Here is a 27964-nt window from a genome sequence, read left to right as displayed (position 1 = left end):
ACGCGTGTGCACACCCCCCCAGTCCCACAAACACCCTCCAGGCACCAAAGTGGGGCGAAACACCGAGGCACAGAGAGAAACCCATCGGCACCAGGCGGGAGAGGGGCGGGGGGGCAGAGGTGCCCCCGGTGCCCCCGGCCCCCCCGGGGTGCCCCAGCCCCCCAGTGCCCCCCAGTGCCCCCCCAGCCCCGAGGGACAGTCCCGCCGCTTTTCTCTCTGTATCTTTAATAAAAGTGACAGCAAAGTACCAAAAAGGAGCAATGGGGGGGGGGGGGGGCTGCAGCGAGGGGGCCCCAGTGCAGGGGACACACACGTATCCCCCGCTGGGACAGGGGCACACACGTGCAGGTGCCTATGCACACGCGTGTGCGCTGCACTCCCTGTGTCCCCATCCCTCGGGGGTCACCCTACGGCAGCCCCCCCCCCCCCCCGAGACACCCCCGGCAGCGCCCCAGTGAGCCCCCAGCCGCAGCGCCTTCCCCGGGGGTTAATTACAGGGTTAATTAAGGGTTAATTACAGGGCCAACCCACGCGGGCAGGGGGGCTGGGGGGGTTATTGCTACCTGGGAAGGGTGATGGGGGCACAGGGGCCGCAGGGACCCCCACCCTGCTCAGGCTGAAAGGGGGTCCCTGGGGGTGTGATGGGGGGGGTAAGCCAGGATGCCTGGGCCCACGGCAGCGTGTGGGGCCGTGGGTGGGACATTCCCCCCCCCCCCCCAGCCCTGGGGGTCCCGACCCACACACTGCCGTGGGACAGGGTGGGCTTCCCCACGGGGAAACTGAGGCACGGGGCTGCACAGCGCCAGGGGACCCCCATCCTCCCTGTGCCCCCCAGCCTGCAGCAGCCCCAGCTGGGCGGGGGGGGGGGCTCCGTCGGGGAGGGGGTGAGGTTTTGGCAGTGAATTAGCTGTGTGGGTGCTGGGCACGGTGGGGGGGCTGACCCCCCCCATGGGACCCCACCGGCCACTTCTGCCCCCCCTCCCCCCCCCCCCAGTAAATCTGGGGCTGGGTGGGAGGGAGAGAGGGGCCGGGCTGGGGCGAGGGGGGGGCTCCACACAGAGCCAGCCCCCCCTCGTGGCACTGAGCACGGCGAGCTCATCACACTGGTGGGTGAGACAGCGCGGGGCACAACCACCCTCCTCCCCCTGCAGCCCTCGGGGGGTGGGGACCCCCGGGGGGGCACTAGTACACCCAGCTGACGGGCACCCACTGGGGCTGGGCGCGCAGGCGCTCCATGGCGTCCCGCAGCCGCCCGAAGGTGCGCTCCAGGTCGTCGTTGGTCAGGCTGAGGTCGAAGTAGTGGCCGTAACCGCGCTGGATCCGGCTGCTCTCCTCCACCGTGCGCCTGGCGTCGGCCTCCTGCCCCGCACAAACCCTGCCTCAGTTTCCCCATCGCTCCCCGTGCCCCCCCCCCCTTTCCCTTCTGCCCCCCAGGGAGGGCACCCACCGTGAGCTGCTTGGTGGCCACCCCGCTCTCCAGCGCCGCCCGGTTCATGGCCCGCAGCGTCTCGGGGCCGGGGGCTTCGATGAAGACCACATATGGCACGAACTCAGCCGTTCTCAGCACCTTCACTGCCTGGGCAGGAGGGGACAGCGCTGAGCCCCGGGGCGGGGGGCCCCCCCCTCGGTGCACGTCCCCGCTGGGTGCCCTACCTGGGGGTTGACGTCCAGGATGCACATCTTGCCGGCCTCTACCACGGCGCGGATGGAGTCGATCTTGGTGCCGTAGAGGTTGCCCTCGTACTCGCCGTGCTCCAGGTACCGCCCCGCCTTGATGTCCGCCTCCATCTCCCCCCGCGACACGAAGCGGTACCCGTGCCCGTCCTTCTCGCTCTCCTTCGGCTTCCGCGATGTGTCTGCACGGGGACGGCCCGTCTGAGTGCCACCCGCCTGCCCCGGGGTCCCACCCCGAGGGGCACCCGCAGCCCACGGGGACGGCCACGGGGCTGCCATGCTGCACCCGCACGCCCAGGGGTGCGCTCCCTGGCGCCGGCCGGTTGAGCTGTGCCGCGGATGTTCACGAGGATGGCGATGCTCACGGGGGACGGGGACACTTGGGAATGATGACGGTGGTGGGGGACAGTGATGCCGGCGGGGACAGTGATACTGGTGAGGGATGGTGAGGCTCACGGGGATGGTGACGCTGGTGAAGGGTGGTGATGCTGGCGGGGACGGTGATGCTCTCGCGGACAGCGATGCTTATGGGGACGGTGACGCTGGTGAAGGATGGTGATGCTCATGGGAATGGTGGTGCTGCTCACGGGGACGGTGACGCTGGCGGGGCCGCGGGGACACTCACAGGGGATGGTGGTGCCGTAGCGCGCCTGGTCCGACATGATGAGCTTGTTCTTGAGGCTGCGGCGCCCCACGCCCTGCGCACCGATGAGCACCAGGGTTTTCCGGCGGAAGGGGGGCATGCGGGCCACCTCCTCGTAGATCAGCAGCTCGTGGCGGTCGAACTCTGGGTGAGGGACGGGGCCGTCACCCGTGGCGGGACCCCGAGCCGGGTGCCGCGGGGACCCCGGGGCACCCCGTCCCATGAGGTGTCACCGCGAGCCTGCCGTGGGCACGGCCGGGGGACTGCCCCCCTTTCCCCAGGGGGACGCCATCGGGGGACGCTCACCCGCGTTCTTCGTCGTCAGGTACATCATCCTCTTCTTCCTCTTCCCGCTGAGGCTGCCACAGAGGGCCCCTGCCGAGGGCACGGGGGTGGGCTGAGCTGGGGACGGGGACAGGGACGGTGCCGTGGCACGGGGCAGCGCCATGGCACGGGGACGTCGCCACGGGGCGCGGGGGACCCGCCGTGCTCCCCCTCAGGAGGCGACCGCCTGTCCCCCCCCAGGGCCACGTCCCCGCCGAGGGCCGGGGGTCCGTACCGGAGGTGGGGGCCACCTCCACGTCCCGCTTGACGAAGGCTTTGCGCTTCTCCTCCAGCAGCTGGCTGGGCACCAGCCCCGCGCTGCCCCCCTCCACGTGGCACGCCTGGGGGGACAGCGCCGCGTGTGGGGACCCCTGCCCCAGGGGGGCCCCCCCAGCCCCACGGATCCCCCCCACCTGCCCCACAGGGACCCCCCCCTCCCAGCTCCAGGGACCCCCCCCCCATCTCCAGGGACCCTCCCCTCCCGCCAGGGAACCCCCAAGCCCCACAGGGACCCCCCCGAGTTCCCAGGGACCCCCCCCAGCCCCAGGACCCCCCTGACCCTCCACGCACGCCAGCTGCCAGGGGGACCCGCAGGAGGGGCGGGGGGCAAAGGGCCAGGACCCCCCCCGCCCCCCCCCGACCTGCCACCAGTTGGAGTCGTCCTGGTTGACGATCTGCAGCAGGTCACCGGCCGTGAACTTGAGCCCGGCCTCCTTGCAGGGGATGAGGCTGTCGGTGGCCGGGTCGTAGTCGAAGTGGCACCTGACAAAGACCTGGGGACCGGGGGGGTCAGCGGGGGGGGGGGGCAGCCGGACGCCTGGGTTCCCCTCTCTGCATCACCCGGACGCTGCCGGCCCGTGCCTCAGTTTCCCCAGCGTGCCGGTGGGAAATGCAGGAGCTGAGCCGCACACGCACACTCGCACACACGCGTGTGCACCTCGCTAGGCGCCCTCCCCGCCCCAGCGTCCCCCCGTCACCCGGTGCAGCCAGGCACGCGCGGCACCGGCGGACACGCAGGCGGCACCGGCAGCCGCCGCCGTGCCCCACAGGGCACCCACGGCAGCACCCACGCACAGCCCCACACCCACGCACAGGCACACGCACGCTCCCAGCGCCGCCGCCGCCGCACCCACGATGGTACACATCTGTGCGGGAGCAGCCGCGCACACGCACGCCACGCCGCACACGCGTGTGCTTGCACGCGGGACCCCTGCCCGGCACCGGCAGCAGCAGGGCGATGCGCGGGGACGCGCGGTGCCAGGGGATGCGATGACAGCGCCGCTTTGTCCCCAGGGAGTCAGGGTGACAGCGGGCGCCTGCGCCGGGCCGGCGGGGGGAGGCGGGGGGGACACGGCACCCTTTGCCACCCGGGCACCCCGGTCCTGCCGTGGGGATGGGGACAGGGACAGGGACAGTGCCGCCGCAGCCGGGTGCCCTCACCGGTGCTGGGGGTGCAGCGGGGGACACCGGGGTCCCGCTAGCCACAGGGCACGTGGGCATGGGGCCACCGGTATGCAGGGGCCCTGGGCAGGGGGACGGGGGGTCCGGGGGGCTCAGGGGACATGCGGGGACATGAGGCACATGGCAGGGGGACAGGGACGTGGGGCAGGGGGACGTGCGACACGTGAGCATGGAGAGGGTGGCACGGGGACGGGGGGACACAGGGCAGGGGGACTCGCGGGCAGGGTGCAGGGTGCTGGGTGCAGGGTGCTGGGTGCTGGGCGCGGGGTGCTGGGCGGTACCTGCCGGGGCGGGTGGGGTTCCTGGTAGCTGGGCAGGATCTTGAGGACGACGCTGCCGCTGGCGTGGCGCAGGCTGTCCTGCAGTGCCCGCGGGTCGCTGCCCACCTCCCGCCCGTTCACCTCCCGGATGACGTCCCCCACGTGCAGCAGCCCCTGCTGCGCCACCATGCCCCCGTGCAGGATGCGGGCGATGACCAGCTCCCCCCGCTCCACCCGGAACGTCACCCCCTGGGCGGCACGGCCCCGCGTCAGCCCCGCGTCCGTGTCCCCGCAGCGCTGCCCCGCGCCACCCACCCAGCACCCCGCAACGCCCCAGCACCCTGCAATGGGCCCAGCACCCTGCAACACCCCCAGTGTCCACAGCCCCAGCACCCTGCAATGTCCCCAGCACCCCACAATGCCCCCAGCACCCTGCAACGCCCCCGAATCCTGCAACGCCCCCAGCAACGCCCCAGAACCTTGCAACACCCCCAGGAATACCCCCAGCACCCCACAATGCCCCCAGCACCCCGCAATGCCCCCAGCACTGCCCCAGCACCCTGCAACACCCTCAACGTCCACAGCCCCAGCACCCTGCAACACCACAGCACCCCACAATGCCCCCAGCAACACCCCAGCACCCTGCAACACCCCCAGTGTCCACAGCCCCAGCACCCTGCAACGCCCCAGCACCCCATGATGCCCCCAGCAACACCCCAGCACCCTGCAACACCCCCAGGAATGCCCCCAGCACCCCGCAATGCCCCTGGCAATGCCCCCAGCACCCCACCATGCCCCCAGCACCCCACCGTGCCCCAGGCTGGGGCTCACCAGGTTCTCGCCGGCCGTCTTGCGGATGCCCACCATGCGCACGGCATCGGGGGGCACAGGCTGGTTGTTGAAGGCCGGATCCAGGACGGGGCTGGGCGGGGGCGTCTCGTAGCTCTTGGAGGCCACCGAGTCGTGGGTCTCCAGCAGGGACTGCAACAGGCGGCGGCGGTCACGCCCGCCTGGCGCACGCCCTCGCACACGCGCATCGCACGCGCGGGCGTCGCGCACCCCACCTGGAAGTGGGGCTCGCGCAGGATGCGTGCCAGCTCGGCGGCCGCGCTGTCCTGCCGCACCAGGTGCCCGATGTCGCGCAGGATCTCCTGCACCAGCTCCACGTTGTTGTCCCGCACCGCCTCCAGCTTCGTCTCCTCCAGCCGCTCGTGGGCCTGCGGGGGCCGGGGGGGTCAGGGGCCCCCAACCCGCCAACTGCTCCCCAGGCGGGGGGGGGGGGCCGGCCCACAGCACAGCCCGGTGTGCACACGCACGCACACGCAAAAGCACACACACGCAAGAGCGCGCACACGTGCCCTTTGCGCACGCGTAGCACCCTGCGTGCACACGCACGTGCAAACCCGCCCTTTTGGATGCACGCATGTGCACATCCTCGAGTGCACGCTTGGGCATGCACGTGCACGCACGCCCTTGCACGCACATCACCACACCAACCCGTGCATCTACATGCACGGACATGCATACATACATGTGCATGTGCACATGCCTCCCTGTATGCACACACACGTGTGAGCGTACATCCGTGTATGCATACACACGCGCTTGCATGCATCCATGCACACATACATGCATGCCCGTGCACATATGCACACACACGTGTGCGTGCATCCACACGTGTGCATCTTCCTCCACGCACCACAGGCACACATGTGCACGCCCACACGCACACTCGTGCACCCATACACACTTGCCCACCCACGCACACCCACCCGTGCACACCCCCCGTGCTCCCACATCCCCCGCGGCCCGCTCGCTGCCGCCTGCAGCAGGGGGACGGGAGGGGGACACGCGCGCGTGCCCCCCCGTGCACCGTACCTTCGCCAAGGACCTCACTATGGGGCTCTCCATGATGCCGCGCAGGAAGATGAGGTCCAGGTCGGCGGCCCCCGGGGTGCCGGGGAGCCCCATCAGGTTGTCCAGGACCTGCTGCATGGCTGGGGGGCAGGGACACGGGGGGGGCAGAGAGCAGCGATGGGGGTGAAAGCCCAATGGAGCGGGGGGGGGGGGTGGGGTGTGCCCCATCCCGCCCCCCTCACCCCATGGTTACGGACCCGGCAGGGACGGGGGGGACGCAGGAAGGACAGACGTAAGGATGTGCCCCCCCCCACCCCCCGGCATCGTCACCCTGCTTCGCCTGGAGCCCCCCAACACCTCGGGGCGGGGGGAAGGTCCAAGCCCGGCTGCCCAGCACCACAGCCCCCCCCGTGCCTCAGTTTCCCCAGCCGAGGAGCGTCCCATCCCCGTGCAACGAGCTCACCCCCCCCCCAGACCTGCTGTCCCCCTAAACCCCCCAGGACCCCCCACCCCCCCGTACCTGCAGGGGGTTGCAGCGTACCCCCAGTCCCCACAGTGGGGACCACGAGAAGAGCCCCCCCAAAGCCAGGACTTGGGGGGGAGGGGGGCTGCCCTGGTGATGTGGGGAGAAATCCCCCAAAATCCCCCCGGGGGGGCGGATTCCCCACACCCCGTACACACAGCAGCTGGGGGGTGCACGGCAAAAGGGGGGGGCCACGCAAATGGAGGGTCACAACACGGGGGGGGGGGGGCAATGCAAATATGGGTGTTGCAATACAGCGGGGGGGGGCAGTGCCATCGGGGGGTGCGATGCAATTGGGGGGGTGTTGCAATGCAGTCGGGGGGGGTGCGATGCAGTCGGGGGGGGTGCGATGCAACCGGGCGCCGCTGCGCTGGAGGCGGCACCGCAATGGCGGGGGATGCTCGCGATGATGCAGCCGGGGGGGGGGGTTGCAATCCAGACAGCCCCCCCATATCTGGGGGGTCACGGCACGACCCAAGACACCCCCCCATCTCCCTGCCTCCATCTCCCCCCCCATCCCCAAACACCCCCTGCCCACGCCAGCCCCCTGCGTGGCATCGCCCCCCCCGGGTCCCCCCCCCGCCCCCCCCCCCCCCCGCCCCTACCTTGGGGGCCCAGGGGGGCGATGGGGGGGCCCGGGGCGCGCGGCGGGGACCCACGGCCGGGGCCGCTCATGGCTGCGGGGGCAGAGCCGGCCTCCGCCCGCCCCCCAGATCCGGGTACCGCGGCACCCCCCGCCCCGCGTGGGGCCCCCACCCGGCCCCCTCCGCCCAGGGCCTTGCACACGCGTGCACGCGCGATCCCTGCTACGGTCGCGACACGTCGGCCCTCGCGCGTGCAAACACCTTGCACACCCGCGGCCGGGTGTGCTCACAGACACGGGCGTAGTTAATGCACACGCACCTCTGCGTGCTCGCGCGTGTGCACACCCGTGTGAGCGACCATATGCGCTCGTGTGGACGAGCACACACCTGTGCACGCTCACACACTCATGCACCGTGCGGAGACCCGTGTGCGTTCATGTGCGTACCGATGTATGTTGCACGCACACGTACCTGCGTGCACACGCGTGTGTGAGCACGCACAACCCTGAGCACCCGCAGGCACACGTACCTGTGCATGCTTACACACGTGTGTAGACCCATGCACGCATGCTGCACCCACTCGTGCACACCCATGCGTGCACACATGCTGACACACGCGTGTTCCTCTGCACGCCCACACCCAAGCGTGCGCAACCCCCCCGTGCATGCTCACGCTCACGTGCAAACCCACGGGCACACACGCTGTGCATGCCCACCCGTGCGTGCCCACCCCCGTGCCTGCTCACCCCTGCTTGCACACCCCCGTGCACTCCCACACCCGCTCCCCCGTGCCTGCTCACCCGTGGGAGCCCCCCCGCACGCAGCCACGCAGCTTCCCGCGGTTTGGGGCGGGGGGAACCGCCGGGCTCGGCCCCTTTAAGGGGGGGTGGGGGCGCGGGGCCGCGCTGTTGCCATGGCAGCGGGGGGGGGGGCGGCCGGGGAGCGCCGCGCGGGGGGGGGGACACACGCGGATTTAAAGGGACCGCGCCCCGCGCGTGTGCACACGCACCTGCACGCACACGCACCCACGCACACGCACGAACATATACGCACACAGGGGCAGGTGCCCACCCGCGCAGCGCCCGCGCAGGCACCACCCCCCCCTTGCACACGCATGGCACCAGGCCTGGGTGTGCCCTGTGCACACGCATGTGCACACCCTGCGCCCGCAGCCCCTGCGGCACACGCACCCTGTGGCCCCAGCGCGAGCCATCCCCCCAGCACCTGCACCCACGTGCACACCCGGGGGGATGCTTGCACACGTGTGTGCCTGTGCGTGTGCAAGCCCCAGCCTGGTGAACACTCACCCGTGGCAGAGCCGGGGGCGGCCGCCGGCATCTCTGCGGTGCTGCGGGCACGGCCGGGCACGTGTGACTGGCACCGACAGGGACGGGGACGGCCGCGCAGGCGTGTGGTGGCCAGGCACGCTCGGGCACCCTGGGGCGCACAGGCGTGTGCTTGCACACACGTGTGTACGTGTGTGAGTGCGCCACAGGCATGTGCACGCTCACAAGGTCCCCACGGCCGCCCCAGCCCTACATTGTGCCCCACGGGGGACACCACCCACACAGTGGGGCACCCCACGCTGCGGCCCAGCACCAGTGTCCCCAGCACCGACACCCCCAATAGCCCCAGTGCCCCCAGTGCCCCCAGCCCCCCCAGACGCCCCCGTCCCCCCAAGCAGGCAGAGGCAGGAGGTGGCTGCAAGGGGGTTTATTGTTGGGAGGGGCCAGGAGTGACGGGTGCTGTGGGTGCTGTGGGTGCTGTGGGTGCTGCGGGTGCTGTGGGTGCAGCAGCCCCCCCACCCCTGGGCTCCTCTTCACCCGCTCGGCCCCAGCGTTGTCCCTGCAATGAGAGAGGGTCAGCACCCCGGCACCCCACAGTGCCCCCCCAGACTCCCCAGCCTCGTGTCCCCCGCCCCGGGACTCCCCCGCCTCCACCCAGGACGATGCCCGTTGGGGAAACTGAGGCACGGCTGGCGCTGGGGGGGTTCACCGAGCATCCAGCCCCCCCCAGCTCTGTCGATGCGCAGACCCCCGCCTGCCACCCCTCACCTGGGAGCTCAGCACCCCGCGGCGCCGAAAGGCTCCTCGCACAGCGCCCGGCCGCCCGACCGTTTGCCGTACCTGCGAGGGGGGAGCACGTTATCGGGGGGCAACGCCACGCGATGGGGAGCGCATTGCAGCGGGGGAGCTGGCTGCAGCGAGCAAAGGGTGCAGCGAGGGAGCGAGTCGCAGGGGAGCGGTGTGCTGCAGCGGGGAACACGTTGCAATTGGGAGCGCGTGGTGATGGCAGCAGGTTGCAGCAGGGAGCGCGCTGCAGCGGGAATTGCATTGCAACAGCGAGCCGGTTGCTGCGGTCGAGCGGGTTGCAACGAGGCAGCGTGGTGCGATGGCGTGGTGCAATGGGGGGCTCGTTGCAGCAGGAGAGCACGCTGCAACAGGCAGCATATTGCGACGGGGAGCGCATTGCAACGGGGAGCGCGCTGTGACGGGGAGCACATTGCGACGGGGAGGGCGCTGCAACAAAGCTCTGGTTGCAGCAGGTAAACAAATTGCAACAGGGAGAGCATCGCAATGGGGAGTACGTTGCAACAGGGGGTACGCTGCGACGGGGAGCACGTTGCAATGGGGAGTGCGTTACTATCGGGAGCACATTGCGACGGGGAGCACGTTGCAACCGGGCAGCGCGTCGGGGGGGTCCCGCAGCCGCGCCCCCACCACCGCCCCGCCGCTCACCGGTGTCGCGTCACCACGTTGAGGTACTGCTGGAGGTCGTTGTAGAAGCGGACGAGGTCCTCGACGGGCGCGTCGTCCCCGGGGTAGGTGGGCTGCGCGGGGCCGGCGGCGGCGGGGTGCCCGGCCAGCAGCGCCAGGGCGCAGGCGAGGAGCAGCAGGGAGGGCCAGCGGGGAGCCATGGCTGCGCCGCACACCGTGGCCTCAGGCTCCGCCGAGGGCACCGCGCTCCGCGCCGCGCCGCACGCACACGAACACGCACGCACGCACAGCGCCCGGGTGCACGCACATGCACGCGTGCAGTCACACGTGGACACGCGCGCACCGCTCCGCACGCACACAGAGCCGTGCGCAGACCCCCCTTGCACACTCACACGCGCTCACCTCTGCTTCAAGCGTGCACACGCAAAATCTCACTCCTGCAGCACACACGCATCGCTGTATACACGTGCACACGTACAGCTGTGCACATGCACGCGCACGCTCCCCACTCCCAGGGTGCGCAAAACGCCAGAGCGCACACACGCACGTGCGCACCCCTTTTCCACCCGTACACACAGATGTGCGCACTCAGCCTTGCACACGTGTGTGCGCACCCCATTCACACCTGTATGCACGCGCGCACACACTCTTGCACACGCGCACACACCGTTTGGCATGCGCCACGCTCGCTGGCCCTGTGCCCCCCTGCACACCCACCCACCCCTCCGCCCGGGTGCCGCCGCCCCCTCCCCAGCCCCGGCCCCGCTCACCTGCTTCCACGAGCGGTGGCACGAGGACACGGCGAGACGAGGGGACGCGGCGAGATGGGGGGACGCTGCCGACGGCTCCCCGGTTCCTCAGTGACACCGCTGCCACCGTGGCGCGGGCCCTTATATCCCCCCGGCCCCCCCAGCCGATGTCACGCAGCACCTGCGGCCAGGTGGCCACGTGGCCGGGGGGGGCCAGGGGCCATTGGGGGGGGGGGCAGGGACACCCGGCCCCTCGCACAGCCCTGGTTAATGTTTGACCCTGGGCTGGGGGGGCTCCCGGCGGGGCCGGGGTGTGCAGCGCCTGTCCCCAGAGCATCGCGCCCCACAAGGGACCGGGACACGGGGGGGGGGAACTGGGGGGCTGCGAGGGGGGAGGCTGGAGGGAGGGGTGGGCGGCAGGACAGAGGGACAGCGATGGATGGACAGAGGGACGGACGGTGGGACAGAGCGACACGGGAGGAGCCACAGATGGACGGGGGGGGGGTGAAGGGTCCGAGATCGGGATGGGGGGACAGAGGGACGGGGGGATGGGGGGACAGAGGGACAGGGGGACAGGGGGATGGGGGGACGGGGGGACGGGGGGATGGGGGGACAGAGGGATGGGGGATGGGGGGACAGAGGGACAGGGGGATGGGGGGATGGGGGGGACGGGGGGGACACAGGAGGAGCAGTGGCTGCAGTAGTGGCAGAGCGGGGGGTGGGGGACAGCAGCCGGCCCCCGCTGTGGCCGTGACCAAGGACGTGGCTGTGCCCCTGCTCCCACCATGGGCTGGAGTGGGGGGGCAGAGGGGTGGGGGCTCCCCCCCAGCCTGTGGGGCCTCCAGCCCGGCCATGACGCAGCCCCTGATGGCTGCATCCCCGCAGGGACCCCACAGTGGACAGTGGCACCCGCTGCCAGCGCACCCCACACCCAGCACACCCCACACCCAGCGCACCCCACACCCAGCGCACCCCACACCCAGCGCACCCCAGAACTCCCCGCCTGTGCACACTGCACCCCCACACCCAGGGCACCCAGCACCCAGGGGCCGCACACACCATTCCATGAGCACCCCACGCACCCCAACACCCGGTGTACCCCCCCCGCCCCACACACCCGAGAACCCGCTGCCAGCCCCCCCCCAGCCCCAGCGCACCCCAACACTCAGTGCCAGTGCACCCCAGTATCCAACCCCAGTGCGTTCCAGCCCCCCCAGCGCACCCCCCTCCCACCTCCCCCTCCCCCCCTCCATCTCCTCCCCCACCGACCCTCCACCCCCTCAGCCCCCCCCTCCCCCCAGCCCTCCACCCCTGCACCCCACTGGGCCCCTCTGTCCCTTATTCCCCTGCACCCCCCCATCCATCCCCCCGCACCCCCCCGTCCGCAGCGCACAGAGCCCAGCCGGGTGCCCACGATCGTGCTCTTTATTGCCGCTGGTGGGGGCGTGCAGGGACCGCGCGGGACCCCCCAACAGCGGTGGGGAGGGGAGGGGGTCGGGGTCCCCCCCGGTGGGACACCCCCAGACCGGGCTCCGGGGGTCCCTGGCCCTCTTGGCGGGGGGGTTCACGCTGGCCCCAGGTGCTGGGACCCCCCCTGCGGTGGAACCCCGGATCCTTTAGGGAGACACGGAGAGATGGGGAGGATTTGGGGGACGGGGGGGGCTGGGGGAGCCGGTCACCACGCAGAGTCATCGTCGTACCTGGAGGGAAGAGCTGGCCTGAGAAAAGGGGGGACGAGACCCCCCCACCCTGCCCGGGACCCTAACCTACCCCCAGGGCCCCACCCTGGGGTGCAGGGGAGGGTGCAGCCCCTTTCCCTGCCCACGGGCGATGGGATGGGGACAGGGACGGGGACGCTCGTGGGTATGGGGACGCTCACGGACACACTCATAGGCACACTCACAGGGACACTCACAGTGACGGGCACACTCACGGGGATGGGGACGCTCATGGGCACACTCAGGGGACACTCACGGGGATGGGGACACTCACGGGGATTGGGACGCTCATGGGCACACTCAGGGGACACTCACGGGGATTGGGACGCTCATGGGCACACTCAAAGGGACAGGGATGCTCACAGGGATGGGCACACTCACGGGGACGGGGACACTCACCGTGACCTGTCGCTGCTGGCCCCGAGGAGCAGCTCCGACACCGCGGCCTCGGGGCTGGCGCGTTTGCCGTACCTGCGGGACACGGAGCGCATGGGTGCACGTGCAAAGGGGCGCACGTGGGCGTGCAAACAGGACCTCACATGCACATGGGTGCGTGCAAAGGGGAACTGCCAGCTGCGCGCAACAGAGCGCACGGGTGTGCAAAAGGGTAGGCACGAGCGTGCAAACAGAGACTTTCCTCCGCCTGCAAAGGGGCTCGCACAAGTGCCGCCGGGCTCGCACGCGCACGTTTGCGCCCATCCCCGCTCACCTCTGCCGCGTCACCAGGTTGATGTAGTGGCGAAGGGCCGAGAAGTACTTGGCCATCTCCTCGGGGGAGGCGTCGTCCCCCGGGCTCTCGGGTTTGGGGGGGTAGGCGGCCGCCAGCGTGCCCAGGCACAGCAGGACGCAGAGGGCCACGGCCGCCAGCGCGCGCCACGGCCTCGGGGACGTCACCATCTGCGGGGGGGCGGGGGGTACGGAGCAGCCCCAGGTGCGGGTGCATCACCCCCGTCGCCCTCGGGGCCCCCCAGCCCAGGGCAGCTCTGCCCCCGCCAAAGCCCCCGTCGCCCACCGAGGACCCCGTCCCCTGTGGGGACGTCCCACCCCCGGGCCCCCCCTGCTCCCCGAGGGGATGTGTCCCTCCCCTACCCGGGACCCCCCCCATGTCCCACAGGGACACCTCCCTCCAGAGATCACCCCCCCTCCCCAAAGGGACCCCTCACCCCCAGGGATCTCCAGAGCCCCCGCAATGTCCCCAAGGGGCCAGGGACCCCAGGAACCCCTCCCGTCTCCCCAGAGGGACATCTCGCTCCAGGGACCCCCCCCCCCCCCGCAAGACCCCAAGGGGACACGTCCCTCCCAGGGACCCCCGAGACCCCCCCCCCAGCCTCCCTAAGGGAGATGTCCCACCCCAAGGACCCCCTGAGACCCCACCCAGGGACACGTCCCCTCCAGGGCCCCCCATGTCCCCAAGGCATCCCGGCCCCCCAGTGCTCGCAGCCCCCCGGGGACGCCTCCCCCCCCGGCCCCCAGCCCCGTGCCCGCACTCACGGTGGAGGCGGCGGGAGGTGACGGGCAGGGCCTGGCAGCGGGGTGACAGTGCCGGGACGCGCTGGCTCCTCCACCCACCCACCCGGGGTTTTATAGCCTCGGGGGGGGCTGCTGGCTCCTCCCTCACCCGTGACCCACCCACGGGCACGGCAGGACCCCGGCAGCCCCCCCCCCCCGCCACCGGCCCCAGGGGACACGTGCCAGCACCTTGTCACCGTCCCTGGGGCAGAGCCCCCCCGTGCCGCATCGAGGGCTTGGGGCGCAGCGTGGGGCACGAGGGACACGGGTGGGACACACGCACACGGCGCAGGGACGCGGCACGCTGCCACGGGACACAGACGTGGTGAGATGGCACACGGCAATGCCAGGCGGCCGCGACACACGGACACGGGTGTGACATGCGGCCACGGCACACGGGCACGGCAGCACACAACCATGGCGTGTGGCACACGGACACGGGTGTGACACGCAGCCATGGCACATGGGCAGGACACACGGACACACATGTGACACGCAGCCACGGTACACGGGTGGGACACACGGACGCGGGTGTGACACGCAGCCATGGCACATAGGCAGGACACACGGACACGGGTGTGACACGCAGCCACAGCACACGGGCACGCCCTTGGAACACGGCAGCGGCACACAGGGACATCGGCCACACGCAAGGACCGAAACGCGGCACAGCCGTGACGCGGCCGTGGGACGCAGCGGGGACACGGCCCTGGCACAAGCCACCCTGGGGGACAGCATGGGGGAAGGGACGCAGCTGCCTCAGTTTCCCCAGACAGCAGGGTAGGGCACACGGCCGCCGCCGCAGCCCCCGCCGCCGCAGCCCCCGCCGCCATCGACCGCTGTCGCAGCCCCGCAGGACGGATGAGCTGCCCTTTCCGCTCCCCGCCACGAGCCCCCCGCGCCGGGGGGGCCACTAATTCGTTATGGATTTGGCATTAAGGAGCAATCACCCGGCCCGGGCCTTGGGGAAACTGAGGCACGGAGGCGCCCGGCGGGGACGTGCTGCGGGGGGGAGGGGGGGGATGTGTCCGGGCCCCCCCCCCCGAGCCGGGCAGGGGCCGCCGAGGCCGCCGTGTGCGTGCTGGGCCGGGGGGGCCCGGGGTGCTCCTGCCGGGAACCTGCCGCATCTCCGGCCGGCTGGGGGGGGCCACGGCTCGGCGGGACCCCGCGGGGTGCCCCCGGCCCGGCTGGGGGGGGACACACGGACACAGACACCCCCCCCACCCCGCAAACGAAGGCACGGGGGGGCCAGGGCTAACCGGGGCGATGGGGCTGCGGACGCCCCCGGCCCGAGCCCAGCAGCGCTGCGGTGGGGGCCGCGTCCCCACGGGGGGGGGGTGGTGGTGTTTGCCCCACGGTCCCCGCCCCGCAGGACAGCGGCGCTGTCACGGCGCTGTCACCCACGGCCCCGCGGCGGATTCGGGGTCCGGGCGGCCCCTGCCCCCCCCCCGCCCCGGCACAGAGCAGACCCCGCGGGGGGGGGGGAAGCAGGCGAGGGCTTTCTGCCCCATTTCCCACGAGTGACAGTAAACAGCAATTTTCCAAAGGTCACAGGATGGCTCTGCCAGCGCCTGGAACCCCACGGCCGCGGGGGGGGGGGGGACACGGGGACAGGGACACGGACTCACTGCAGCTTCCCCCCCCCCCGCAGGGCGAACGGCGGCCGCAGGGGAGGGGGCAGGGGGTGCCCACGCTGAGCCCCCAGCTCTCCCACGGGCAGGGAGGAGGAGGAGGAGGAGGAGCAGGGTCTGGGGCCGAAGGCGCATCCTGGAGCCCAGCAGCCGCGGGGGGGTCCCAGGAGGGCGAGCAGCCCCCGCGCCCCCCCAGCCGGGACGGAAAGGCGCAGGGCGAGCAAACAGGGCCCTGCCGCTCCCCCCGCGCTTTATGGCCCCCGGTTCCGGCGGAGGCACATTAGGGGCCACGTGTGCCCCCCCCAGGAAGGCCCTTATCAGCCCCTGTTTGCTTTTCCACCGCCGGCCGGGGGGGGACACACGGTGACACCCGCCCAGCCGGGACACACATACGCACACGGTGACACCCACCCGCCCAGTCTGGGGGGGGCACACCAAGGACACAGCCCCTGGGGTCGCCCGGGGTCTGCCAGCCCCTCACTGCGGCCCCCCCCCCCCGCGCAGAGTGCAGGCAGCGCACAGGCAGGACACGACCTGGCAGCAAAACCCCAGGACCCCGCTCTCCCCTCTGCCTCAGTTTCCCCACTGAAGGGAGGGGAACACCCAGGACTGCTCCCCCCCCCCCCAATACCAGCTCCCCCCCGAGCCCCCCAAAAGCAGCTGCCCCCCCCCCAAAGGCAGGGCCTGACCCTGCTGGCACACAACAGTGAGACAGCCCCGGGGCGAGGTAAAAGATTTCTCGTTTCATCAGTAAAAATACACCCGGGGGGGACGGGGGGGACACACGACCTCGGCGGGGAGGGGCCCGGCCACACAGTGGTCAGCACCCCACAGGCAGGAGCCCCCCCAGCTGCCCCCCACACCCAGGGCAGTGCCCGCCCCATTCTCCATCAAAATTATCAAATATTTACAAATAAAAAAAAAAAAAAAAGAATAAATAGCAGTGATTCTTTAAAAAAACCACCCCCCCGCTGCGTGCCCCCCCCCCCCGCCCCCAGTCCTGGCCGGCGGCCGCCCTGCTCAGCCGTCGGTGGCCAAAATGACGACGGCTCCAAAAATGCCGACGTTTTGTCCGATGAGTTTCATCTGGTTCCAGAACTCGACGCGGCGCGAGTCGTGCCAGTAGCCGATGTTGCCGTCGATGAGCAGGATGGCGAGGGGCAGCAGCACCGCCAGCACCTGCGCCGCCGCCCGCACGTAGTAACCCGAGAGGAAGGCGAGGGCCAGGAGGCCGTAGAGGATGAAGAGGAGCTGAAGGGCGAGCTCGCCCCCCAGGAGGTGGTTCAGGTAGGCCAGGCGGTCCTCCTTGCTGTGCTGCAGGGAGTAAGCCTGGGGGGGGGACACGGGGGGGCTGGAGCGGCACTGGCGGCGCCCGCTCTTGGAGGGGGAACCCCCGGCAGACCCAGCCCGCCCTGCGCAGGGTGGGGGGCAGGAGGCGGCTCTGTGTGTGCGTGTGTCCCCCCCCGCCACAGCGGACCCCCCCGTACCTGGCAGATGAGGTAGATGCCGAGGAAGACCTGTCCCGTGGACTGCAGGGAGCGGCTGCGGGGCTTCTGGCGGTAAAGTTCACCGGCGCCGCTGGCGAGGATGAGGAAGCCGCCGATGATGGCGATGGTCCGGGAGTACATCCGCACCTGTGCCGGGGCCACCGTCACCCCCCCGGGCCCCCCCAGGCCGGGGTGGGCTCGGGGTGGGGGGCGGTGGGAGGGGGCGTCTCACCTTCAGCCAGTCGCCGTAGTGGACGTGGCCGCCGACGTGGGCGGCGTAGGTGGCCACGGCGAGCTGCAGGGCGGCCCCCAGGGCGAACCAGCGGCGCTTCACCCCGAAGGACATGAAGCTGGCGCAGAGCACGGCCACCCCCATGTCCACGTACAGGTAGGGCACGGGGATGTCCGGCTTCCTGGGGGCGGCGGCAGCTCCAGCCCCTGACCCCCAACTCCCTGCCTCTCCCACAACCGCCCCCGGCCCCGCTCCCCCCCCGGCCCCCTGCTCCCCCGTGCACCCCCAAACCGCCCCCCTGCCCTCCCCCCACCCCCACGCTCCCCTTCCCCCAGCCCGGCCCCCCCCAGCCCCCCCCCTCACCCCAGGGCCCCCCAGCCGCCCCACACCCGCCCCAGGCCTCTCGGGCCTCCTAGGCCTCCCCTAGGCCCACAGCCGCCCCAGGCCTCCCCCGACCCGCACCGGCGGCCGTCGGCGCGCTCGGCGCAGAGCAGCAGCCCGCTGAAGCAGTGCCAGAAGGGGAAGCGGGTCAGCAGGACGCCGCCGCCCGCCGTCAGCAGCCGCAACGCCCGCCGCCGCCACCCGCGGCCCGCCGCCATCGCCGCCAGGCCCGCCCCGCCGGAAGTCCCGCCCCGGGCACAGGAAGGTCGCGCCGCAAACCCCGCCCACCACGAGAGACTCCGCCCTGCACAAAGCCCCACCCACAGGCGGAGGCCCCGCCCCAAGCCCCGCCCCCGGCAGGAGGCCCCGCCCCCGGCCCCGCCCCCACAGCGCCAGACACGGGTGATGGTTAAAAAAATTTCGGGTTTTATTGTTTTTGCTAAACAAGACTAAAAAATTTTCCTTTTTTTTTTTAAATTTTTTTTTTTTTAAATTTTTAACTCTTCTAAAGGCAGGGCTTGAATTGTTTGATTTTGATCCATTTATTTTAAAAAACAAAACAAAAAGGGGAGGGGGAGGATCATGGCAAAAAAAAAAAAAGAAAAAAAAGAAAAATTTATTTTAAAATAAAGTAAAAAAGGGGGAAAAAAACAAAAGAAAAAAAAGGAAAAAAAAGGAAAAAGGGAGAAAAACCCCAACCCAGGCCCCAGTGTGGTCCCAGGTGGGGGTGGCAGGGCAGGGGGGCCACAGCTCCCCCACCCCCCCAGTCCCCCCCGCAGTCCCCCCTCGGGCTCCCCGGGGCCGGCGGGGTGGGAGGGTGGGCGCAGGGGTGACGGGGGAGGTTTTTTTGCCACGATCCTGATCGAGAGAACTGCTAGAAGCAGAAAATATTTAAAGAACATTTTAATATATATTCATATATATATTTAAAGATAAGAAAAATAAGACTAATTCAAGCCTTGCCCTGTGCAAACAAAATTAAAACGAGACCGCGCTGGTCACAAGGGTCCCGGTTCGGCCACCGCAGTCAGCTCGTTACTTTTATTTTTTGGAGGGGCTTTGTGGGGAGAGGGATGGGCAGGGGGAGACCCTCCTACAGGACAGGGAGGGGGGACATGGGGCGACAGACCCCCTTTAGAAAAGTAAAGGGGGGGGGGAGAGGGTTGGCAGCAGGGGAGTGGGGAGGAGAAAGGAAAAGAAAGGTCGAAAAATAAAACTAACCAAGTCTGACTGGCTGGTAGGAAAGAAAACATGGCGGACAAAAGAAAGTCTGTTAGTCAAGTAATGCATGAGCTTTTAAATTATTCTCTTTTCTCGTTTGTTTTAAAGTCTAAGGTTTGGAACTGGTTGAGCTCCCCATTAACGAGCTCAAAAAAAAAAAAAAGGAAATAAAAGTTGAAGTCCCCGCCACCACCGCCGCCCTCCCGCCTCCGGTGAGTGGGTGGCGGGCGGAGGGGGAGTCCCCACGTCGGAGGTGCCTCAGGACGAGAGGGAGGTCTCCTTCTGTGTCTGCTGTGCTTGTGAACGCTGCATTACCTTCTGGCTTTCCACGTCTCGAAAATGTTTCTCCACCTGCCAGCGGGGAGGGTGGGACGGACAAAGAGAGGGGTTGGTTTAACGAAGGCGGGGTGGGCAGGGGACCCCCGGAGTGGGGGATCCCACCCAAGGACAGACCACGAGTGTCCCCAGGGACCTGACACCCCCCCGCCCGTACTCACTATTTTGCGTACGTGACTCAGCGCGCTCCCCTCTTTGCCTTTACAGTTTTCCACTTGGTAGGGAGGGGCGATGACGACTTCTTCCATCACGACTATGTTCTTCTCCTGCCATTTACAGTCTTTAATGCTGCAGGGAAAGAGGAGAGGATCAGTTCTGCACCTGCCCCGGGCTGTGCTCCGCGTCCCCCAGCCCCTCTGAAAGCCCCCCAACCCCGCCTGGTCCCACCACTCCTCGGATCTGCGTCTCGCCAGGCGGGTGATGTGGGTGCAGAAACCAGCCGGTCCCTCCTGGGTACCCAACCAGAGAGGGGTGCGAGCCCACGCGGATGGGCACAGGGCTGGCATGCGGCAGGGAGCGGGCAGGGAGCGGGCAGGGAGCAGGCAGGGAGCCATCCTCCCTCCCACACCCGCCCCTGAGGACGGCGTGGCTCCGGCCGGCACGTCCCAGGACACATCGGGAGCGTTGAACGGCAAAGCTGAGGGACCAGGCAATGTAACCACCCCCCCCCCAGGGTTCCTTCTACCGGGGTACGCAGGGACACAAACAGCTCCCAGCCAGTGGCGCTGGGGGCCGGGCAGAGCGCAGGAGTCACCACTGGCACCGACGAGGGGACTTACGTCTTATGTATAGTCTGGAAGAGCTGCTGCCCCTCCAGAGAGACACCAGCACTAATTGCATACGCCTGGCTCATCTTCTCTTCCTTCTCCGTCCGCGCTTTGTTGGCAAGCTGGAGGGGAGACAAAGAGAGGGAGCTCGGCTGAGCATCGCCCGAGCGGCCACGAGAGCTCTGAGGGGACACGGATACGGCTCTGCTGCTAGCTGTCCGGATCCCCAATTAAATCAGGGTAATGACGAATGTTCAATTTCCACCCTCCCACCACACCTTTCTCCGTACATCCCGGAGAGCCACATGGATTTCAGGCCGCGGTTTAATTCCTTTTTGAGACACCGTCGCCAACGCCTGCATCCCCCCAATATTTTAGGGATGTGGGCACCACCTTTTCGCATCCCGCTGTTCAGGCATAGGGAGGAAATCAGCTGCCAGAGGCCAGACGCACAAGCATCACCTTCCTGAATTAATCACTGTATTTTAGGTCCAAACCACCTTCCACCACTCGCTCTTTACTCAGGGGATGCAGACGGGCAAAACGAGCCCAGAATAACCATTATGTTAGGGCCCGCGGGGTGTAAATGCCTCTGCACAGACCACACAGGAGTATGAACAACTTTATCCCGGAGCCGTTAGTCTGTTCCAATAAAAACAAAAAAAGCAGAATCGGTTATTTGGGAGTCGCCCGGCAGCACACGCCACCCGTGTGCGGGGAAGTGCGATTACACTGGTGGGGTCCTGGAGTCGAGAGGGGAGCCCGAACCCCAGCATCCCTCGTGTGAAACCCCAGGCCGTGGGAGGGGAAGGAGCTGCAGCTGCCTGGAGGCAGGAGACGGGCAGGCGGCGCTGGACCAGCCACCTTTCCCCGGCTGGAGCTGCCGCAGTGGAAGAGCCACATTAGCATTGCCGCCCACGCTGGCCCTCCTCTTCCTCCTCCTCCTCCTCCCCGGAACAGCCTCACGCCTGCAAGCGCTCCCCAAGCCAGACCAGCTTTCTCCGTGCTGCGTGAGGACGGCTTCGCCCTTTCGAACACCCTCTCTGGGTGCAGAAAGCCCAAGCTCCCACTGAGCGGGGGCACTTTTTGTAGCAAATAACGCTAATAAGGGACAGGTCCCGTGTGTCCCCCCCCCCGCTGGTTTGCTCTCCGTGCCCAGGTGAGCTGGGCTCCCCACCGTCACGTTTGGCTTGCTCGCCACGTGCTCCCCAGCCTCCGGGGAGCCAGGGAAGCCTTAACATGGGGATGGGAGAAGGAGGAATCCCTTCTCGGCCCTGGCACACGCTGGGTCTGAAGCCACCTGCCCCGCTCTACGTAGGGTTCACTCTCTCTGAGCCCACCAGTCCGGCTTCCAAATTGGTTTACTGGGGAAATGCTGTGCTGGGACTTATAACTTTCCTGCATCCAGGTCACCCACACGATCACCAGCCTTCTCCGGGGCTGCACCAACACTTCGCGTGAGCAGAGCTGCTCCCTGAGGCTGGCGGACCTGGTTCTCAACCAGCTCCATCGCCTCTGCCAAAGCATCCTCCGCCACGGAGCACGTGAACCTCCTCTGCCGTGCCCACCCTGTGCCCTCGGCAGATCTCCCTCCCACCGAGCAGCCCGTTTCTCACGGCCAGGCTCACAGCGCAGCCCTTCGCTCTGCGCACCTGAAGTTTAGATCAGTTTTGTCCATTTTTAAAAACCGCTCGCTTTCCCAGGCCTCAGGATGCTCCTCCAACTCAGAGCGGTGGCTGCATCAGCTCCTCCTTCCCTGCCCGCTTACGCACAAGCCCCAGGAGAAACGCGCACGCTGGGACAGACGGGTCCAGCCTTGGGGACAGCCCTGCGAGGAGGTGGGTGACAAGAGGCCACCGCGAGAGATGGGAAACCCTGGAGAGGTGCGGGTAAGAGCAGCCCCTCGTGCGCTGCCGCCGCGGGCAGCATCCCAACGTTACTTCCACAGGCACTCCTAGACCGCAGGATTAATGGCGCCCAGCAAAGCCTGACCTCGTCCTCACCTAGACCTGACTCACTCGCAACTGGGCCCCCGCAACCGCACGGCTTCACGCCCCCCTGCAGCGAGCACCCGAAGGCGCCAGGGCTCTGAGGAGACTCGGGTACACACCTTGCGCGATGGCGGCGTGAATGAATGACTCACTTCCCTATTCACGTCCCTGTGAATGACAGAAAACGCAGTGCGTGGCAAGAAGAGCTGGTGAGGGCCGCCGAGTGCCGTGCCATGGCCCCCTGCCACCGGGATGGCCCTCCTGTCCCGCTCGGGTGCTGGCAGCCTGGTGAGAAGAGCCAAGCACGGCATACCCCAGGCAGCAAGTCAAGGGGACCCCTCCAAAACCAGGCAGCTGGCCGGTCCCCGGCACGGTTACGGACGTTTCTGCCACGCAGCCGGGTGCCGTGCCGAGGTCCCCAGCAGGTACCAGCCCCACAGGGCAGGCTGGCATCCCCAGCGGTACTGGTGCGGGCCCCAGCCTCTCCAGGGACACCTCCCCTGTGTGCCCATCGCCAGCAGCAGGACGCTTCGAGCTCAGCCGTAGCTGGACTGAGCCGCTGGCAGCCCTCCATCGCACCGGCGTTCTCTCCTCACCGGCCCTTTGCCTGCTCCTCCAGCCGCTCCGCAGCTGCCAGCACTGAGCCACATACCACCCCTTCCCGCGCCCTGGTTCAAAAGCATTTCTCCCCTCCCAATTTTCACCCCACGTCCCTCCTGAAGCCTCTCCCAGGGAGCCTGCGGTGCAGTCAGGACATCTCTCTCCCGCAGCCACCTCACGACAGCTACCTGCAGCCGATGACCTGCTCTCCCCCACTTGCACCTTCCACCGCAGCCAGCCTGTGCCCTTGCCCCCCCGCCGGGCTGGGTCCCCCGTGGCCAGATCCTGCTGCCTTCCCAGCTCAGCAAGTCTTCTGGTCCCAATATTTTCTCTCCGCTGAGGACCACGCAGCAGAGCGAAGGGCTGAGCATCTCCCAGGGGCTCTGCTTGCTCTCCGGGGCCTTTCAGCGCAGCAAGGGCTTGCCCTGGAGCACCACAAGCACTGCTGCTTGCCAACAGCTCCTTCTCCCAGTACGACCAGTATCAGCTCGTCTATATTCCAGTCCTGCAGCACCGTCAGACTCCAGCTTGCCTGCGCATTCCTGGGAGAGGAGATGCGGAGAAAACCCCTCCTGTCGCTGGAGATGGGGACGCGGCCACACTGGTGGCTGCACACTGACTTCCATCTGCTGAAGACATGACTTGATTCATTTCTTTTCCCCTCGCCCCAAAACGCACAGTAATTTTGATGCCAAAAAGCGAGTGTTTGAAGTCACTTGGGGCATTTTCCCCTCAGCAGCCCCGTCCACCTCCCGGCTGTGCTCCCAGCGATGCCACTCGATGCAATTACACCAAACAATCTCATTTTTACAGCGGTTGTCATTTGAGACCTCCGCCAACGTGCTAATCCACCAAAAAGGAACCCACAGGGGCTACGGACGCCCAGCCGGTGCCACCCACGCGACACCGACCTGCAGGCAGAGCCTGCCTGCCAGGAGAGGAGCTTTCCCCGTGGGACGAGGGGGTGACAACTGAGAAGCCCCACAGCCAGACCCCACACCCAGACTCCAGCTGCTTCACACCAGCGTCGAGGGCTCGAGCTCATGACCAACATTCACACGGAGAGGGGGCTGCAGGCAGAGAGGGAGCCCACCAAAGCACAAATCTCATCTAGCATCAGCCACAGGAGCACAAAAAAACCGCTCTAGTATGTTCTTAACCCAGGATCTTGGAAGAGAGAGCACCCAGGAGCAGCACAGGCTTGGGTAAGCAGAGTACCAGCTTCAGCCGTGCCCATCTTCTCTGGAAGGTTTTGATTCGAGCATTAGAGGCATTTGCTGTCAGCGGAAGAACCTTTTGCACATTTATGAAAGGCTCCCTCCTCCTTTCTCTCCAGCCAGCGAAGCACTGCATCCCTCTACCAAAGGCGCTGGAGCTGCTGCAGAGCCAGGAGGATCGAGACCGCTGGACTTTTCCCCAACTGAAAAGGTGCTTTGCAGCCTCAACATTACTAAAAACACTCCAGAGGTCCCGACACTGAAATTCTTGGTCAGCGTTTCAGGCTGCAACTCGCCGGCACGCAGCGGAGCAGCCTCCAAAGCAGGCATCGGGCTCGGCGCAGGGCAGAGCCGTTCACCGAGCTCCCAAGGCTTTAACAGGAGAACGCAGTGTCGCCCAGGCGCTGGTATCCACACGGCAGGACCACGCTGGAAGCTCCAGCCAACACTGGATCAAATACAGCGTACACACAGACCCAAGGGTGTGCAGGGGAGCTGAGGGCAGCAACGAGATCAGCTCCCAAGAGAAGCACAGCGCTCAGCCCCTTGTCCAGAGTCACGAGGGCTGTCTGAAAACAAAGCCGGGAGTTCCCCCTCCCTTGCCCAGGACCTCAGCTCCCTCACTGAGCAATCCCGAAGCAGAGAGGGTCAGCCGGCTGCGTCCTCGCTACAGAAACCCCCAGCAACAGGTCACAGGAGACTCCACACACCCAGAATCTCATCACCTAAACCCTTAACGAGCTGCAGTAAGTCATGATTGAAGCAGGTGATTTAAAGTTTAAAAGCTACCTCGTCCCCGACCGGGACCTCCCCACATGAATCCCTCCCAGGAGCAAACACCTCCGAGCCCATGAGGGCAGGTTCTTACCTTGCTAACATTGAGTGAAGCTAAAGGAGGAGGCGTTTCCGTGCGGTCATTAATTATTTCCACTTCTGAAACATACTGTAAGTTTACAAGCAGGATATCTGCATGATTAGGCTTTCCACTGGAAGAGGGGCATTCTGGAGGGGAAAACATATTAAGGAAAACAAATCCAGGCAGAGACATTTACAAGCCTGATGCGCAGAGCTGTCCAGGAGCAAACCGGGAGAATACGTGGTTTTCAGCAAGTTCCTCCACCACCCCAGCCCCTGCTCAGGTGAGCATGGGGTTGTCTGTGAGACCCCAGCAATGCCACCCATCTCTTCTTGCACCCATTTAATGCTGATTCAGTTTTCCTGACTACAGCACAAGTTCTCCAGCCAATAACTGCTGTACCCAGCACGCACACAGCCTGGGATGCTGCATGATCTCCTCTAAAAAAACCAATTTAGTCCCGACTAGCAGGAGAGGTGCAGAGGTGCTGCTGCCAGGGCCCCAGCTGCGGTGCGGCCGGCGTCCCCGCTCACCACAAGCGCCAACCAACAAATGCTGGTCTGCACGGGGAAGTGAACCAGAACAACCATCACCCCTCAAATTTGCACCTTTCATACCATAACTATTTCCTCTCACAGGCGACAGCTAAGCCAGAGCCTCCCCAGGAGCAGTTCCTAGCCCGGATGGAAGAGAAGCTACTCTCAGCTCCACGGGAAAGGCCTCCTCGCCCTCGCACGCCTCAAACGCAGCGAGGTTTGTTGTGGTCGGTATCACGGCACGACTGGTAAGTGTAAATGAGACAACAGTGCACCACCCCCAGAAAAAAAACAACCCTTTCTAGAGCTGACATTAATTCCTGCGCAATCTGTTCCCCAGGAGGCTGCGTAGTTAGCCCTCCGAGCGGAGAGCACGGCCCCCAGAGCCTCTTCCACACCGACGCCGTCTCCTCCTCGGAAGAGATGCTCGCAGAGGTCCCTGTTCCTCTCCTCCCGTCCCCCTGAGCCCGGCTGTGCAGGTGAAGCCCTCCCTAGCAAACACCTTCCGATAAAGGAGAGAAACGGGGGATGCCCAGGGAAGTCCAGTCTCTTCCTTCAGGGGGATGAGGTGGAGTATCCCAGCTTTGGGAGGAAGAGCCAGACTTAGGGCAAAGCCAGAACGGGAGCTTTCAGCCCTCTCCTGAGCAGACCGGCAGCACGACGCACTAAACCAACCTGTTGGGCATCATTTAAGACTTTCCTGCAGCCTCCACTCGGGCCTGGGGAGCTTCCCTCACCCGAACTGCACCAGCACGAACAGGAGCTCAGCCCAACAGGTCTCCAGGCCTCTCCATCACACCCAGCAGGGCTTTTCCTATCGTATTTCTCACAGCTGCATCCTCCAGATCCTCCAGACACGAATCTCTCTCACAGCTCCTCCATCACTCCCTCATTCCCTCCAGAACCCACCCCGGGGCCCTGAGCTTTCTTCCTCCAGCCCCCGGGCTGAGCATCCACCCTCCCGAACTCTGCGGTCCCTCCGCTGTTCTCCAACAGCCCTTTGCTTTCATCTTACCTACAAGTTAAAACCAAAAGCACATCCTTGTGCACACATCCATATATACTTATATTTTAAACCCCCGAGCACTACTTTGCTGCCTCTCCTGCACACAAGGCCTGGGGCAGCACCAGACCCCCATCCCTTTGCTCCCGCAGCCGCAGGGCACTTCTCGTGGGATACCCGCCGGCCCTCCTCACCCCGCAGGCCTGCCCCCTGCCCTCCAAGAGGGCTCCCCAGCTGCAGGCCTGCCCCATAGGCCTCCTCAAATCTCTCCTAAAGCTCCCAGCAGCCCCCTACCCTCAGAGGACCATGCCTTGCCTCTGTGGTCTCCCCTTAAATCCCCACAGGCCCATTGAGGGCCCTCTTCCCCCCCCAAACCCCACAGGGGTACTCCTGACCCCCATTACACTAATACTTCCTATGGGCTCCCATCCCCCCAGGCCTCCCCCACCCTCCCTAAACCCCACCGTGCCTCCAAGGCCTCCCTCTGCACCCCCAAAGAAGTACCCATCCCCCTACCAGGGCCCCCCAGAGCTCCTCCTGCCTTCAAGATTACCCCCCCGCAAGACAGCTGCCTCCTCCTAGGACTCCCCCATCCTCCCCGAACCCCACACGGTGCCCCTGCCCCCCCCAGCCTCACTGTGCCTTCAAGGCCTCCCCTAAAAACCTCACAGCCCTGCGGGACGCCCCCACCCACAGGCCTCTATGGAGCTACTCACCCCCCCCAGAACCCTCCTATATGGCACCCGCCCCCGATAATCCCACTGCAGGGCCCCCAGCTCCCCCACTATGGAGATCCTCACTCCTCCCAGAACCTCTCTATAGGGCTCCCCACTCCCCCCCATTAACCCCACTAAAGAGCACCTCACTCTCCCAAACCCCACCCTACAGGGCGCCCCACTCCCCCCCATTAACCCTACCACAGGGCTCCTCACTGCCCCCAAAGCCTCCCTACACCCCCAAGCCCACCACAGGGCTCCCCTTTCCCTCCCAAAACCTCCCTATAAGCCTCCACCATTGACCCCACTGCCCTCCTCACTGCCCCCCAAAACCTCCCCACAAGGCGCCCCGCTCCCCCCATACAGGGCTCCCCAGTGCCCCCCAGCCCCCTCGCGCGGCCCCCACTCCCCCCAGCAGCCCCACACAGGCCCCCGCGCCCCCCAATCCTCCCTCTCGCGCTCCCCGCTCCCCCCACGCCCCCTTGCACCGGGTTCCCCACCGAGACCCCCCTCAGACCCCCGCCATCACCCCCCCGCCCGCCCAATTCCCCTCCTCACCCCTCCCCACAACCTCCCCCCCCCTCTTTTCCCCTCAGAGATCCCCTCCCGCTTCCCGGCGGGCGGGCGGCAAAGGCCCAACCGGGCCATACCCCGGGCCTCAGCGGGCCCGGTAAAACATTGCCGGAGGGATACTGAGCGCCAGCATCTTGCTGGGGTAGTCGAAGGCGACGACCTCGCCCTGCAGACGCTGCTCCTGGCAGGTCCGGCAGGACACCTGGCTGCCCACGCTGAAGTACTCGCCCGGCGCCGCCATCTTCTCTCAGCCCGCAGCGGCCGCCGCGGCTCAGCCTCGGCCAGGCGCGGCGGGGGCGGGGCCGCCGCGCGACGTCAGCGCGCGCGACGAGGGGCGGGGTGACCTTGGCCGGGGAGGGGAGAAGCCGCCTTGGGGGGGGTGGGGTGTGGGAGTGGGG

At 67.3% G+C, this 27964-nt stretch overlaps 5 protein-coding genes across 11 annotated transcripts; all 5 read right to left on the bottom strand.

Moving 5' to 3' along the window:
• Positions 1–247: 247 nt before the first annotated feature.
• MPP2 (MAGUK p55 scaffold protein 2) lies at positions 248–8695 on the bottom strand. 7 transcript variants are annotated; one of them, XM_054801550.1, is made up of 12 exons: positions 8634–8695; positions 6241–6359; positions 5427–5579; positions 5194–5343; positions 4384–4611; positions 3283–3414; positions 2877–2982; positions 2624–2719; positions 2300–2461; positions 1654–1856; positions 1448–1576; positions 248–1359 (listed from the first exon to the last, which is right to left on the bottom strand). In XM_054801550.1, the coding sequence occupies exons 1-12, from the start codon at positions 8662–8664 to the stop codon at positions 1183–1185; spliced, it is 1686 nt and encodes a 561-aa protein (XP_054657525.1). In that variant the 5' UTR covers positions 8665–8695; the 3' UTR covers positions 248–1182. The 7 variants fall into 7 exon arrangements, with proteins under 7 accessions (XP_054657525.1, XP_054657526.1, XP_054657528.1 ...); XM_054801551.1 differs by lacking the exon at positions 8634–8695 and adding an exon at positions 8127–8231; XM_054801553.1 differs by lacking the exon at positions 8634–8695 and adding an exon at positions 8073–8090.
• A 329-nt stretch (positions 8696–9024) lies between these two features.
• On the bottom strand, positions 9025–10938 carry LOC129195615 (pancreatic hormone-like). Its single transcript, XM_054801839.1, has 4 exons — positions 10814–10938; positions 10065–10245; positions 9381–9452; positions 9025–9171 (listed from the first exon to the last, which is right to left on the bottom strand). The coding sequence occupies exons 2-3, from the start codon at positions 10241–10243 to the stop codon at positions 9389–9391; spliced, it is 243 nt and encodes an 80-aa protein (XP_054657814.1). The 5' UTR covers positions 10244–10245; positions 10814–10938; the 3' UTR covers positions 9025–9171; positions 9381–9388.
• A 1271-nt stretch (positions 10939–12209) lies between these two features.
• LOC129195539 (peptide YY-like) lies at positions 12210–14050 on the bottom strand. Its single transcript, XM_054801691.1, has 4 exons — positions 14002–14050; positions 13220–13407; positions 12910–12981; positions 12210–12492 (listed from the first exon to the last, which is right to left on the bottom strand). The coding sequence occupies exons 2-4, from the start codon at positions 13405–13407 to the stop codon at positions 12468–12470; spliced, it is 285 nt and encodes a 94-aa protein (XP_054657666.1). The 5' UTR covers positions 14002–14050; the 3' UTR covers positions 12210–12467.
• Positions 14051–16372: 2322 nt separating this feature from the next.
• Positions 16373–18009, bottom strand: TMEM101 (transmembrane protein 101). The gene is made up of 4 exons (XM_054801840.1): positions 17832–18009; positions 17370–17550; positions 17138–17284; positions 16373–16979 (listed from the first exon to the last, which is right to left on the bottom strand). Exons 1-4 carry the CDS (start codon positions 17966–17968, stop codon positions 16671–16673), a joined length of 774 nt encoding a protein of 257 aa, XP_054657815.1. The 5' UTR covers positions 17969–18009; the 3' UTR covers positions 16373–16670.
• Positions 18010–18168: 159 nt separating this feature from the next.
• LSM12 (LSM12 homolog) lies at positions 18169–27868 on the bottom strand. The gene is made up of 5 exons (XM_054801841.1): positions 27687–27868; positions 24751–24884; positions 20087–20196; positions 19469–19595; positions 18169–19322 (listed from the first exon to the last, which is right to left on the bottom strand). Exons 1-5 carry the CDS (start codon positions 27805–27807, stop codon positions 19230–19232), a joined length of 585 nt encoding a protein of 194 aa, XP_054657816.1. The 5' UTR covers positions 27808–27868; the 3' UTR covers positions 18169–19229.
• Between the last annotated feature and the right edge of the window lie 96 nt (positions 27869–27964).

The sequence above is a fragment of the Grus americana genome, chromosome 22 (genome assembly GCF_028858705.1).
Source record: "Grus americana isolate bGruAme1 chromosome 22, bGruAme1.mat, whole genome shotgun sequence".
NCBI classification, from domain to species: domain Eukaryota; kingdom Metazoa; phylum Chordata; class Aves; order Gruiformes; family Gruidae; genus Grus; species Grus americana.
Note: the sequence above shows the minus strand (reverse complement) of the source record. Positions and strands in the feature narration are given on the sequence as shown.